This window comes from Thunnus albacares, chromosome 8 (genome assembly GCF_914725855.1).
Source record: "Thunnus albacares chromosome 8, fThuAlb1.1, whole genome shotgun sequence".
NCBI classification, from domain to species: domain Eukaryota; kingdom Metazoa; phylum Chordata; class Actinopteri; order Scombriformes; family Scombridae; genus Thunnus; species Thunnus albacares.
In genome coordinates, this window is record NC_058113.1 from 11,893,182 (window position 1) to 11,907,285 (window position 14,104).

The 14,104-nt window shown below is 39.0% G+C and overlaps 1 protein-coding gene across 1 annotated transcript; it reads right to left on the reverse strand.

Moving 5' to 3' along the window:
• Positions 1 to 511: 511 nt before the first annotated feature.
• Positions 512 to 14,042, reverse strand: entpd3 (ectonucleoside triphosphate diphosphohydrolase 3). The gene is made up of 11 exons (XM_044360365.1): positions 12,853 to 14,042; positions 10,461 to 10,510; positions 7,212 to 7,349; positions 6,636 to 6,753; positions 6,173 to 6,332; positions 5,410 to 5,569; positions 4,821 to 5,048; positions 3,961 to 4,224; positions 3,759 to 3,869; positions 2,525 to 2,662; positions 512 to 1,561 (listed from the first exon to the last, which is right to left on the reverse strand). The coding sequence occupies exons 3-11, from the start codon at positions 7,344 to 7,346 to the stop codon at positions 1,373 to 1,375; spliced, it is 1,503 nt and encodes a 500-aa protein (XP_044216300.1). The 5' UTR covers positions 7,347 to 7,349; positions 10,461 to 10,510; positions 12,853 to 14,042; the 3' UTR covers positions 512 to 1,372.
• Between the last annotated feature and the right edge of the window lie 62 nt (positions 14,043 to 14,104).

Consider the following 14,104-nt stretch of genomic DNA (forward strand, 5'->3'; position numbering starts at 1 on the left):
GTGTTTGGTTTGTCCTTTCTGGGCTACTGTAGAAACATGGCGGGCTCATGGAAGAGGACCCACTCCCTATGTAGATATAAAGGGCTCATTCTATGGTAACGAAAACACAATGATTCAATAATTAAAACATACTTATGAATATTATATTCCATTTATGCCAAGTCAGTTCTGCTAGATGCCACTAAATTCTACACACTGCACCTTTCAACTTTTAATTATCTGATTAGTTAGATACTGTATCATGTTTATCCAACAGTAGTCTTCTCTGTAAGTGCAGAATAAAAAACTTCCCAGGGATGGAACAACACAAGGTCAGAATAAATATGATGTATCTGGTGGGAAAAAATAACACTAAGCAGTGTTGTAGCACTACATCATTACCATAACAGGTTGACTAATCCCCCAAACTCAGAAAATAAATTGCATCTGTATTTAAGCCTATTAATTGTTTGGAAAAAGACTGTATAAAACTGTGTGACTTACAAAATCATAAGGAAACAATGGCACAATACACATTCAATACATGTTTTATTAGGGAGGTTTTTATTGAGTATTGTATGGAGTATTGTTATGTACCTATAGTTTTCAATGAGTTCACACACAGTGAAAAACACTACAATAAAGCTGAAGCAAAGTGCTACTATTTTGTAAGTAAAGCAGACGCATTCAGTGCAATTACATATATATTCTACACGAAGAAAAACATAATCAATAGGTGAGTTTGTAACTCATGCTTCTGCCTGAGGGTCCATGTGTGTAGCACACAAGTGTGCATGCACATAAATAATCTCATTTTGAGAATGAACAATTTTTGGGATGACACAATGTTCAACGAAAAAGAGTGAGCATGGACATTTCTGGGTGCCCTTTCATATTCTGTCATTCTGACAACCAGTGTGTCACTTTTTTGTCTGTAAACAACAACATTTTTTTTTCCTTTACTGGCGCTTGAAAAAGACCATAGTCAACTAAATGTAAAAAGATCCCATTACTTAAACACATGTGAGTTTCCCTGAGATAAAAATGAACTGTGTTTTTAATGCTCTTTAGAGCTGTTTTTTTTTGTTTTGTTTTTTTTAACTGTCTCAATAAAACAAAGTCTCACATCTGAGGCTAGCTCAAAGACACTAGCAGGATACACAGTGAGGGGTTTTCATTTTGAGGCTTACTTCAGTTTTTAGACACTCATAAAATTCATAATTGAAATAGAAGGCAGTTAATGGCTCAGGCTGAAAATAAAAACATACTCATAACAACGATCAGTACAGGTGCCTTGGCACATGCTACTGAAGGATCCTACAGATTCTTACAGGATTACAGCAGCCCCCAAGGCTTAAAATGGCAGATCATTCCTTTTGTGAATGTTAAACTCTCAGTAGCAGGTGCGAATGATAATGATGAAAACTAAGACAGTGGTTACAATGGTTATGGCTGAGAATAGAAAGATAAGGCCGGCAAAGACAGGGTCTGTCATTGGGGGGATTTCATTCACTTCAGACGGGATCATGTTAGACATACTCAGCATGTAGCCCAAACTCCAACCTATGCTGGTTTTCTTTACCTGTAGAGAAGAGAAGACAAAACAAAAGAAGATAAGAGATATTGCATTTTGTTCACTGTGAATTTGCTTACTGTACACAGTGTTTTTTCAAGTGTATGCTTCTAGTCAGCTAATACATCACTTTGCATGTCTTGAGAAGATGAGAATATCAAACAGCCCTGTCATAAAGCTGCACAATTACAGCTTAAGGGTAAAAGATGAGTCACATCACCCAAACGCCACCCCTGTAAAACTTCCTCTACAAGTATCTATCAACCATCAGACTCCCAGACACCCAAAGGCACTAAACAGCACACACAGCACACTAACTCTCTTGTTGGTGACATAGGAAATTGTGAGCATTGCCAGTTGTTGAGGAACATTTTTGTGATTAAGTCTAAAGGGTAACGGCCATACAATTTGGAAAATGCAGCTGTGATGTGTGACTTTTCGAGAGCTACTATCTTTATGACTCATGAGTGCCAAAGACTAGGAATCCCCTTCTGTTGAGGGAGCTCCATTGTGAAAGATCCTCCATATCCTGAGGGCGTCCCAGAGTGATACATTGCCTGTCTTTCACTCTGGCCTCAACTTTTTGAGCGCAGATCATTAGTATGTCAGCCCTCCAACTTTAATGGGTCCCGATGGGTGGCCCCATTCACACTTATATTGTCATGATAGAGGCTGTCTGACACATTATGATGGGACTGCTGACAGCTCAGGCATGACAATTCTCATCAACCTGCCATAAATGTATTCTCATATTTTCTCTTTTATATATAGTAGAGCATTACTTCATTGCACATCTAGATAAGCACATGCCGAGAATAAAGAATACTGTGGATATGCATTGGCATATGCTTTGTGGTTGTGTAAAGGACAACAGAAGGCAATAGTTGGAGGAAGGAATGTCTTGGTAAAAATGTTTGGATTCATTTCTTCAACTCTTGCAGTGATAATGTAATGTTTTTTTGTTGAACTAACCTGTGATTGAAAGTTAATGTTTTTCCAGGTCTCATTGTCAAACTTGTATCCATCTGCCAGCAAAGTGAAGACATAGTGAGATGCATAGCAGTAAGTCCGAAGGAATCTTTCAGAGATCCATGTCTTTTCTTCCACCAGCTGAAAGAAAGAGATGCAAAGATTGGTTTAGCCTGTGATTAGGAAGAAAAATTACACAAATTCATTAAAATGAATGCAAATATCAAAATAGCAGTGTTAAAGTCAAGATCAAGATGAGAGACTTGTAACAATTAAGACCAAGGCCAAGGCAAAACAATGTGAGATCCAAGACCAATTTCAAATTACAGTTAAACAAATCGAAATTACGCATATATTATATACGCTTATACACTAAGCCAACAAACTAGCTTAGCTTAGCATAAAGACTGGAAATGGGGGGAAACAGCTAGCCTGGCTCTATATAAAAGGTACTTGAATCTGCCTACCATAACTTCTGAAGGACTTCTTGGCCCAGAGCAAGGAACCCCTGAAGTCTTGTCATCACTGTGAGGTTGCCAGGCAATCAGCAGAGAAGTTACTGCATCCCGGCCAAAAAATAGTCCCGCACATAACACCCTAACATGTTTTTACACTTTGGTTTTTGTACAAATTAAACAAACAAGATATAACGTGTTATTAATGAGCTTTAGAAGTGCTGGTGCTGATACCATCTAGCAGAGCTAGGCTAGCTGTTTCCCCACTGTCAACAGGCAGAAATACCAGTTTTTCTAGTGATAATTATAAAATAACCATACCAAATATTTTCTTTGTGTACCAGCCTGTAAGAGCAGTTGTGACATCACATGTTTTACAGGAACACCAACAATAAATCAGAACTGAAAATGCTGACACACTGCTGGCTTACTGGGAGTGCGGTGGCCACACCTCAATCAGTGATGCCAAAGCAGGTATTTTGCCTTAGGAATAGATGCTCTATTCTGCCCTTTCTTGCTTAGTGAAATTATTGTGGAATGTGGTTTTCTATTGTGCTGTAGTGGTAACATTTGCCACACCATTTGGTTTAAAAGTAGAATTTCTGTATATTTCTTTTTCCATATGTGTATACTTCTTTATTTGCGGCAGTCTTGTCTTTTCCTTTCTTTTTTCTATTCTCCTCTTCCCTCTTCCACCTGTTCTCTAGGTTTACTCTATTATTTCCCTCCTTCAATTCTTCATGCCTTCTTATCTTAGCTGTATACCAATATGAAGAACTTACCTGTTTCCACTCTGTGTGGCAGAATTTCCTAACTGCGGTGTTGAACTGATCAAAATCTGATGTGCCATTCATCAGCAGAGCCCTAGCAGTGTAGAAGAATCCTGCATATGCCTGGCAGGAACAGGAGAAACATACCATGTAGTCAGTTGTTTTGCATCTTCATCTGCCTGCTCGCATGTGTCTCATATGCTCTGTGTGTTACCATAAAATCTCCAGTGACTGGTGGCTGCTCGACCCCATCGAAGGAGCACTGGGTTGCGGAACAAGTACTGAAATCAAATATTGATTTCACTATGCTCTCACACTTGTCTGAGTCGCCGGCTCCCACAATGAGGAGTTCCTGATCTGGGTTGTAGTTTGCTGGCTTCTTTGTGCACTCTGTGTTATAAATGGATGAGTAATTCATGGTGTAGTTGTAACCTTTAGGGTAGCAGGGGTTGTTAATGTAGGCTGGGTCAGATGAATCCTGGAGTATTAAGAGGAGGAAGAAAAGGTCAGAAGAAGCAATGGAGGATGGGAAAGGAAATGAAAAATAGTAGTAAAAAGGGGACAGGAAGAGACATGGGAGGATGAGATAAGAGGGAAGAGTTAAGAATATATTGCTTCTTCATTTACTAACATCATCCATAGATATATATATAACATGACTTTTACCCTGAGATCCTGATGTAAATACATATTTTCTCCTCAAGACATGATGCTTCAGCACTGTGCAAATTTATACCTGCAACATATTGTATTCTCACAGCATAGCGTATTTCTCCTCCTACAATTCCTATTAGTTTCAAGAATGAACTGTAATGTACCAGAATTAATGCATTTCTCCAGACTAGCTTGAAGGCATTCACAGCTCGATCAATATTCTTAATGACATAATGCATCCTTGACTGGTCTCCCTCAGCCTGTTGGCGACTCTGGGACAGCAGTGTTCACTGATAAATTCTTAACTAGGCATTAATGGATTTTGGCCTGCACATGTATGCAAAAAAAGCACACATCCCCACTGCCACCACACATATCAACAACACACACACGGAAAAGACACAAAGAAAAGCTTTATACCTGGACTACTTTGTCCAGGACCCTCTTCTCAGCCTCATTCTTGCCATAGCAGAGGAAACTGTGTGTGTAGACATTGTAAGGGTAACCATACAGTTTGACATGCAGGTAGTCAGGCCCCATAAGATCGTCCTGGACTGCAAAGGCAATCTGTGTCGATGCTCCACCAAGGTCCATGGATCCCACTGTCTTTGCCCCTTCTGGGCGTACATAGGTGTTCCACAGGTTTTTCTGCAAATATAATAGAAAAGTTTAGTATATGAACCATATGATGGCCCTGTTTGTATCACAGCATACAGTGTTTTCTTCTTTTTATGTTTAATATTTGGGTCAAGCACACTTTGACCCACCTGTGCAGTGTGATTGACAGGAGAGTACAGGGAGGGAAGTGAGATTTAAAGTTTAACATTTTTAGCCATGCTAGTAGCGCGACTCTGGGGATGGCACGGCCTCTTGGTCAGTTGGTCCAGACTGAAATATCCCAACAATTCATGGATTGCCATGCAATTTCAAAACAAAGATTGTTGCTTCAGATAGATGAATAAATGAATTACATTTACATTACAGTACATTTCTACCTTGTTCAGCTTACCTCTAGGAAGTTTCCCATGAGGTAGTTGACAGTAATCCACCCATACAGCCCTTCTTCCTGACCAGTAATAATTGAGGCATTTTGGAAGATGAATGGAAGGGAGCTCAGGTAGTCTCTGAGACTTGCCAGGATTTCATTGGACCTCTGTTCATCCGCCTCACTTAAATCAAAGCACAAAAAGGAAGGAAGGATTAAAGGAAAAAATGGAAACAATGTAATTTAATTGCAACCAACTACATCAGAAACATCATCCTTATAATTTACTGTTTATTATCCAGAGGATTCACAAAAATCTACACATGGAGGGTTTAAACTTTGGACATATGCACACTGATTTTTATCAGATTAAAGCAAACAAAACAAAAATAATACCAAACAGTGCTCACCACAGAGCACAACTAGTGACCGCAAAACTGTAGAACAGAGCAAAGAATCAAATCCGCCCTGGGACCAGGACCAATACTTTTACGACCTGTACGGCTCAGTGAGCATCTCATGTATCTAGCCACAATCGTGAGAAAATCCCAAATTGGGAAAACCCCAGTGATGCGCTGTTGCTATCTAAGCTCTTGAATCTTGTCCCAGCTTGCATTGTAGACATGTTGTTACTGCCACGCTTCCTGGTGACTCAGTGTTATTTAAGAACAACCATGTGATGCACAAATGAAGTTAAATTGCTCTGTTCCTTCCTGTCACCCTTTAATACATTATAAGTAATAGCGAGAAAATACCCCACAGCTAGCTCATTTCTGCATTTCCTTACTGTAACAGCCGCATTCCAGCAGTAGCTCCCAAAAAGAGAGGTGTAGTTTTGTGTTTTTTAGGAGGAATGGCTTTGGTGATGTTCTCCATGCAGGCACGGAAGGCTTTCCATGATGCAGCATCTTTCTCTTGGTCAATTTTCATCTCTGAGATACCGTCACCTGTGAGCAAAAGGCCAAGCTAGAATCATATTTTTAAGTTCTGCATGGAAAACAGGAGATATAGTGTCTAAGTAAACATGTTTCCAACATTTTTAGTTGACAAAATGTTTAAGGAGCTTGTCTCAAATTTCAAAAATATTCTGTAAGTTTTAGCTTTTCTTTTCTTTTCATAAAGTGCTTCATTTCTCTCTATTCATTTTCTTTTTGTAACATTTCCACTCAGTTTTTTAAACTCAATACAGGAAAATGTTGATCATATAAAAGCTGTAATTCTCTCTACTCAATGTAGGTATAAAGACTCACCAGCAACTCTACAGTTCATTATCTCAGTCACCACTCCTGTTTCATTCTCCTTCTCCCCTGGCCACTCATACAGGTACACGTTGGAGCGAGATGAACCCGAGTCTATCACTATGCCATACTGAAGCAAGAAAGAAAGAAATAATGTTACAAGGTTTAATTAATTCATTTGGTCAGTCTGATTACATTTCTGACTATGTGTAGTAGAAGACATAAAGCCCTAAAGTATATTTTGTTGTCAAGGCTGCTGCAACCCCCACCCCCACTCCCAAACCCTCCTTAAAAACCATACATGGTCCACCAGGGTCACCGTCCATCACCAAAATGACAAATGAGAAAACCTCCTTCCTCTGACCCTTACATCTGGATAGCATCTGGCAACACATTCACAGTGGAAGATGTGTGGGGGTTGAAGTATGTGTATCTGAATACCTGTCTCTGTCTCTCTCTTCCGCTGTGTGAGTGTGTTTTGAGCCCCTACATGTACTTTTAAATGTGAAAGTGAAGACAACTTATAGCCAAAGGTTAAGTGCTGACACGTTTGTTTGTGTATCTGCAGGCATTTGTGCATGTGCTCACCTGGAAGCTGTACTCTTTAGACCTCCAGGTGTCCTGGATGATGGCGACAGCGATGAGAGCTGCAATACCAGCCAAGAGGACTAGCAGGACCACTGCTATGCGACACTTGAAGCAAATTTGCCGCTTGGAAGCCATTTCCTGTAGGCAAGAAACGGAGGAAAAAAAGTGTGTGTGGTTCTCACTAAAAGCATCTCAGCGCTCAAAGTGATGACGTGTGGAGAGGTTTGAAAAGTGATGATGAGCAATAATAGTACACTTTATTTACTCTAAGATGGAAACAATGCTGGCAGCATTAATAGTATTGATGGACTAAGCAATATCTCCAGGTTTAATAAACACATAAAAGGAAATAAAGTCATAATGAAAAATATGAGGAATTATGATTGGCTGTCTCAGTTGCCTTTTAAGTTATAACGCTTAATTTTTATAATGGACAGTGCTGAGTTAGAACAATCCCATAAGATTATCCTTGACCAGTCATTATTGATTATTCCATTATTCTCAGCTACAACCTTAAAATTCTTTAAAGAATCTTTTTTCCGCTGCCTTAAGAAAACCTCACGCATTTAGCCTCAAATTCTCAAAGGTTGTGTGTATATATAAATTTGAACAGGAGACACACTTAGGCTTAAATGCACTAATGAAAGCTTTGTGAATTCTGTATCCATCAAATTCAAAACACTTCATAAATTAGAAGAACTTGTTCAGGTCTGAAGGAAGACTGTAGAGAGTGTGGGTGTGGAGCTACAATATCCAACACAAAATTGCTGCCATATTTCAGTATTCCACAAACCCCACCAGACAGCGAAACCTGTCCCTGAAGATCATTTGGTTTGTTTTGTGTTTAACTCTTCCTAATGGTCATGAGGAAGACATTCACTCCTAACACTGATATCTAGAACAAACACATTCATGCCAAGCTGCAGGCCCTGCGAAAAAACTCACCTCCCGGAAAGATTTTTTTTTCGGTCAAATCTAATCTTATTCATAGACTTGGCGTGCCAGATTGCATTCTGTTTGAGTTTCAAGTGTATACTCAGTGACAGAAAACAGTGTTTCATGCCAGATCCACCATTTGTGCTTTGATGAAGAGAATATACACATCCGCTGGGTTCAAAATAATGTCCCTCATATGTAAGACTGTTGCTCTTGTACCGGCCTCTCACAAGCATTTTTCATGTAGTAATATAGAGCAGTATAGAGCGGAATATGGAAGCAATTACGGGATCACACACAGCGTAACATGAAACACAGCTCTTTATCCCTGAACACACATACATCCTTGAATGCACTACGTACATTTTTTTCAATCTAATTTTCTGTTTTATTCTACCATTCTAGCATGCTATTTGTGCCTTATTTATGATGCTGTGCATGTTATCACTGGTATATGTTGTATGTGAATATTTATAGTGAAAACTACAACTAAGCTCAGCCATGTCCTGTTATGTAATAATAAGGATATATTCTATTTAAAATAGTAAGAGGTGGAAAATAATATACTTTCTTTCTTGAAAAAGTGCAACATGACGCTGTGTTTTCAGCAATGTTTGGTCATAAATGGTTGCGGCATCATAACTATACCTTTGTGTGAGTGTAAAGCTATTAGGTAGTGCTGTCTCAGCCTTTTCACAGGTGTAATTATCAGACTGTTAGACAGTCGGTGCAATGAGCAGCTTTCTATCTTTCACTTTTTTCTTACTCCTAAGTAGCTTAGAATTTTCTTTTAAGCTTTATAAATCTCAAATAAATATTTGACTTCTATGTTGTCAGCAGAATGTAACAACACTGCAATGGCAATGTTTGTTATTTTTTTTTAATAACTGGATTAAAGGTTACCACAGTAACTTCAGTAAAAACAAGCGAGTCATAGCTGTTAGACAAGGTGTGATTAGCACTTGAGGACATGTCAACAAACATGTGTGAGGGCCTCTACGGGTGCTGTCAAATTTTGATTTGAGTGTCTGCCAGCAATGTTATAAGAAATCCGAGGTTTTCTGTCTGCTTTTCTGCTATTTACTTTTTACAATTACCTTTACTTAGACACATGTGACATAGGTCTGCAATTATATCCTACAACGCTGACAAGATAAAAACAGAACATGTTATTTTTCCTCCCTCATTAAATTGATGGAAATATTTATAACTTTATGAGAGAATGATTGCTTTATGTCAAATCACAAAAATTACTAATACACCGTGTCTCAACTGTGTAAAGTAATAACTGTGGTTATAACTAACCAAATCATTTGCTCCTATTAAAGGAAGACATGCAAGAGAAAAAAATCTCTAAAAGCAGCATGTAGTAACATGAGCTCATTGATCTCTGGCTTTACTGGCCAGCTGGTGTTTAGACTAGTCCTTAACATCATTCTCGTCCTGCTGGCTCCAGGCTGCTTGTCAATTACTTTATGCTCCCATGATTCAAGCATTTTTAAATAGAAACTCTTGTGGACCATAATGAAGTTTGTGGACAATGTATGACAACTATAGTGGGGGTAATTCAGTTTCTCCTTTTTTAGTATTTACTTTTTGTATCAGTATTTTTTCTTCTACAAAAGTACATTTGTAGGAAAGTAACCTAATTTGTACTTTGATATGATATTAATCGTTATTGTTGTGCCCCTTAACAAAAATGCCTTGCTGTTGCTGAACGTCTTGCCAATGCCATTATTCATTTACACTCTTACACTGCGAGCACTTGCAAATGCACTTGATACAACATACAAGGTCTACTAGAGAACATGCATTTGGGTTTACTATATGGATGCTTCTGCTCTCTCTCTTTCCCTATTCATCAACTCCCCTGCAGAACAACCACCTCTTCCTCTGTATTTTGTGCATAAGGTAGATAAAATACACAGTGCAACAGAGCCAGCATTTTAGTTTAAATTAAATTAGGGGTCAACAAGAAGAATCAGCAAGTCAGAACTAAGTTTACATTCAAACTTTAACACTGACAGTATCCCTGTAAAGACAGCCATGTGGAAGTGGGAGTCAAATAACATATTTGCGCATGCTGTTGCCTCTGCTTGTAGGGACTGGTCCTTAGGAGGTTGAGAAAGAAGCAAGTGTGGCTGAACAACGCAAGCATACACCCCAGCAGATCAAGTTAAATCATACAAGACAGTTCATTAGCTCATACAATATGACCAACTTACCTGCGTGAATGAACCATTTGAGCATAAGGTTGTATGTTCGCATGTAAATAAGTGTTTGAGAACTTGAGGAGGTGTGTTTGTTTCTTACCTTGAAGAGCTGGTTTGTAGAGTCTAGTTGGAAGTGGGAGTGAGATGGCTCTGAAGAAGGCAGCAGAGGTAGGGAGAGAGAGTCAGAGTGTATGCTATGAATGGGAGAGTGGTCTACGGAGTGACTGGCCTGCTGTACCTCAAACAAAACAGAGAGTGAGGGGGAGAGGGAACATGGGAGGAGCACTGTATACAAACTCCACTTTTCACCACTCCCACCACACCAGTCCAGCCCAGGAAATACAGTCAGTGAATGATGCAGGGCTGCTATTTATTCAGTGTCTGTGTCTGATTAAGCAGAAATACAAGTATCTGTGTGAATGCATGTAACAATGTAACATGAGGGAGGGTTGTAAAGTTAATTGATGTAATCAATAAGATAAAGTGCAGTGTGGCTGAGTATCTGCTGCATGGGTTATCACAAAGTCAGCTCTTATTTGATTGACCTGAATTGACAATGGGTGATGAAAAGCACAGGATCGAATACTATATCAACAATCAAATATATGTTGATACCTCTAAGCTCCCACGTTAAGCTCAAGTTCTTACAGTGAAAACTATGACTCATTTATCCGTCCGAAAAAGTACTGCAGTAGGAAAAGAAAATTGTGCTGTAATCCAGTGTGTTTGTTTTGCTTTCAGAGGCTTTCAGACAATTAAGAGCTGAAAGCATAGTTTTAGTTGTGTTTGAGTATGTGTATTTGTATGTGCACACAGACATGTGTTTGCAGCACTTTCTGGAAACATGAGAATTGCTTCCATTTATATGTATCTGTCTGTCTAATATCACATTATTAGAGTGGAGAGTTATGAGAATGCATCAGCCAGTTCAGATTAATATCCAAAACAACTGCAACCAGTATCTATCTATCTATCTATCTATCTATCTATCTATCTATCTATCTATCTATCTATCTATCTATCTATCTATCTATCTACAATCCTGAACAATTTTTTTTTAATTTGTTAATTCATTCATTTGCTTGTTAATTCATTTCATTACGGCAGTCACAAAGGCATTTCATACCATTCACCAACCTTGTTTTCACCACCGGATGTTCACAGGCAATAATTAGTGCAAACGCAAGGGGGAAGTTGTGTATTTAACCAAGACCACACTGTTTTCCACTCCACCAATTTCAGATGTTAAAGTCAATTTACCAGTCACAGGGGGTACCACTCAGCCTCAGAAAACTGTAGTATAATGTCTTCTGTGGCTCTGGAGGAGCTTTGTCCAGAGGAAATCACTCAAGTGAAAAATCAAGTGAATTTGCACATGATGTTCAGTATGAATGTAGGTTCAAAAACCACTAGTCAACATGTTTCAGATAAGTTTAATGTGAATATTTTGATGATATTTTACTTTACAAAATAAACTTAATAGGCCTTTTTCACAGAATGCATTTTTGGAAAAGCAGGTGCCACTAATATAATTATCAATGGCTCCATATTGTTCAAGTGTCCCAGTAAGCAATGACAGTGTGACAGTGAGTGAACATGCACAATACCAGGACCCTGAAACTGAAGCAGCTATTGAATAGATTGAAATTCAGCCATCCTTATTTTTGTTATTTATACCTGTACTTTTCCTACTGTGACATGTCGAATAAAAAAGGCCTATCTGGACAGCATTATGTTTCCACAAAAACATATTTAGGAAATGGAAAACAGTTCAACATCAGGGTTATGCTGTGGTGAAACTGTTGCATTCATACACCCACACACATCCTCTGACACTGTTCCTTATAGCAGGGGTGGCTCAGGGACCAAATTAAATTGTCAAACTAACCTTGGGCTACCTGCAGTGTAAAAGTTGACCCACTGAACCTGAGCTATTACAGCCTTGGGCTTACAGCATCTGTGAGGGAAGTTCACTGGGAAAGTGCACAACACTCAAGGGTGTGAGGATCCTGCAGCTGGTTTTACTACCTGGCGCTTCGCCTCCACATCGCAAGCTGACATGGAGCAAACTGCTGTGATTTGTCACATTACAGTTCTGTTGTACATTGTACAGCTGCACAATGTGCTACACCCAGTGCCCTGACAGAAATATTTATCTTATTTTCTCTTCATTTGTGCTTGCTATCACAGTGGCTGCTTTATAAATCCCGTGTACTTGCTCACTTTTCAGCATGTGGGTGGTCCTCTGGTATCTGGATGACTACAAAGAAGACACTGATGGGGCCAGTCAAAGTGAATTACATGTCTGTTTCAGTGGGAATTGAATGAGGATAAAGTATTTTTAGCAGCCTAAAGTGAGACCTGAAACCCACTAGTCTGAATGAACCGGAAAGACAGAGTCTCAACAATTAGATTTGCACCGAAAGGGGAGAAAGGAGAAAGGCAGAGAGGTCCTATTTAACTGGCCTCTTGGATACAGATTACACACCTACCTTACAGCAGTCTTGCCTAGTTGCCTGTTAGATATTAAGGCACGTCCATTCCAGTGTTGCTGTCTTAGACATGTTTTAGATGCACAAGTTCTGCTTCTGCTCCAAGTTAAACTTCCGCACTACTAATGTGAGACAGATTTAAGGTGTCAGTGCGGCTGACACTGTGCGGCTGCTGTTTCTATCCTTGAGCTTTAACTAATGTGTTGACCACATTTCCTTCCTCTCTGAACCTGATCTTGTGCAAGAGGTGGAGTCTAGTCTGCAGTGCCAAACACCCACCAATTTGGCAAAACCATTCAGTACCGTAGTGTATAAACACAATTTTTAGAGTATGAGTTTGTCAGGACTTGCAAAAGATTTTTAAAAACCTATTTAAACCTTTATTTATTCAGGGAGGTTTAGTTTTGTTTGTTTTTGTTCTTAGGCTTTGCTCAAGGTGGTAATGAGGACGGGGGTGTGGAATCAAAACAAGGTCAGCTTAAAAACATATCATAAATCCAAAAAAATTCTATAAATATATTATCTAAATCATGAACGTGACATGAACATTTCAAACTGCTCTAACAACAAACAGAAACAGGCCTTTTCAGTTTTCATGACTTTCCATCTGTAAAGGAGCTGCAGCTCATGTTACTACTTGTAACCTGAAGAACTTGATGTTTTAGCACTAAATAGATATTACGAACAGAAGCTAACATTAGCTAACAGACAGCATGCATGTCTAGTGTTTCTCCAGAAACATATTCACTGGTAAGTAAACACTGGTTTCATAAATTATTCTTTTTGTTGCTAATATTATTACAATAGATGTGTGTGTTAGGAGTCAATTAGCGTTAGTGTAACCATGTCTCTAAACTAATGTGTGTACTGTACAGTAACATTAGCGCCTGGAGGAAACAAACAGGTCTGTACAGGTCTGTATATTAGTGACAGAGGTGCAAACACACACTACAGCCTGCATGTTTAACTAAATTTTTAGTAAGAAACCCGCACCAGACTAACTAGGTCCTCAATAATGGCATGCAGTGATAGTATAACTTTACAGGCAATGAACACATCAGCTGTATAAGTCTGGGACCCCACTGTACCGTGGTGAGAAACCTTAGATTTGTGTAGCCGGGTGGTAAATCGGTTCAGATGTTATTTTCCACTTAGGTGTGATAGCTCTCAAAGTTGTTTGAGTGTTAATACATGTGTTCTTTGTTGTTTTCTTTTGAGTGTACAATTGTTTAGATTTAATTAAAATGTGAAG

Coding starts and splice junctions, on each gene's coding strand:
- entpd3 (XM_044360365.1), bottom strand. CDS start 7,346: ATGGCTTCCAAGCGGCAAATTTGCTTCAAGTGTCGCATAGCAGTGGTC. Junction 5,049..5,409: donor TCATGGGAAACTTCCTAGAG/GTAAGCTGAACA, acceptor TTATATTTGCAG/AAAAACCTGTGGAACACCTA. Junction 3,870..3,960: donor CAGTCACTGGAGATTTTATG/GTAACACACAGA, acceptor TGTTCCTGCCAG/GCATATGCAGGATTCTTCTA.